Source organism: Eimeria mitis, genomic scaffold (assembly GCF_000499745.2).
Source record: "Eimeria mitis Houghton genomic scaffold, Emh_scaff117, whole genome shotgun sequence".
NCBI classification, from domain to species: domain Eukaryota; phylum Apicomplexa; class Conoidasida; order Eucoccidiorida; family Eimeriidae; genus Eimeria; species Eimeria mitis.
The window spans coordinates 1,945-2,191 of record NW_013567995.1 but is presented as its reverse complement, the minus strand read 5'-3'; the positions used below and the strand labels follow the sequence as shown (position 1 = coordinate 2,191).

The 247-nt window shown below is 67.6% G+C and overlaps 1 protein-coding gene across 1 annotated transcript in view; it reads left to right on the top strand.

Moving 5' to 3' along the window:
• Nucleotides 1-247, top strand: part of EMH_0085570 (uncharacterized protein) — a gene marked incomplete at both ends in the record, with an annotated part of 3,416 nt that overhangs the window by 2,342 nt on the left and 827 nt on the right. The window contains 2 exons of the mRNA XM_013494467.1: nucleotides 3-20; nucleotides 184-242. Of these exons, the coding sequence (XP_013349921.1) occupies nucleotides 3-20; nucleotides 184-242 (77 nt within the window). The remainder of the gene's footprint in view (nucleotides 1-2; nucleotides 21-183; nucleotides 243-247) is intronic.

Sequence of the window (247 nt, the reverse complement as noted above, 5' to 3'; positions counted from 1 at the left end):
TGCTGCCTCTCCTACGGAGGGTACCAGGGGCCCCCCTGGGGGCCCCCCTGGGGGCCCCCTTGGGGGCCCCCCTGGGGGCCCCCCTAGAGCAATGCTGCTCTGAGGCTGCTCCGTTTCAGGTGTATGTACAGCTGGATCCTAGCGGTGACGCGACGGCCAGCGACCTGTGGGGTCCTGCATCAGGTTTGCTGCTGCACTATCTGCTGCAGCAGCAGCAGCTGCTGCAGCTGCAGCAGCGGCAGGTACA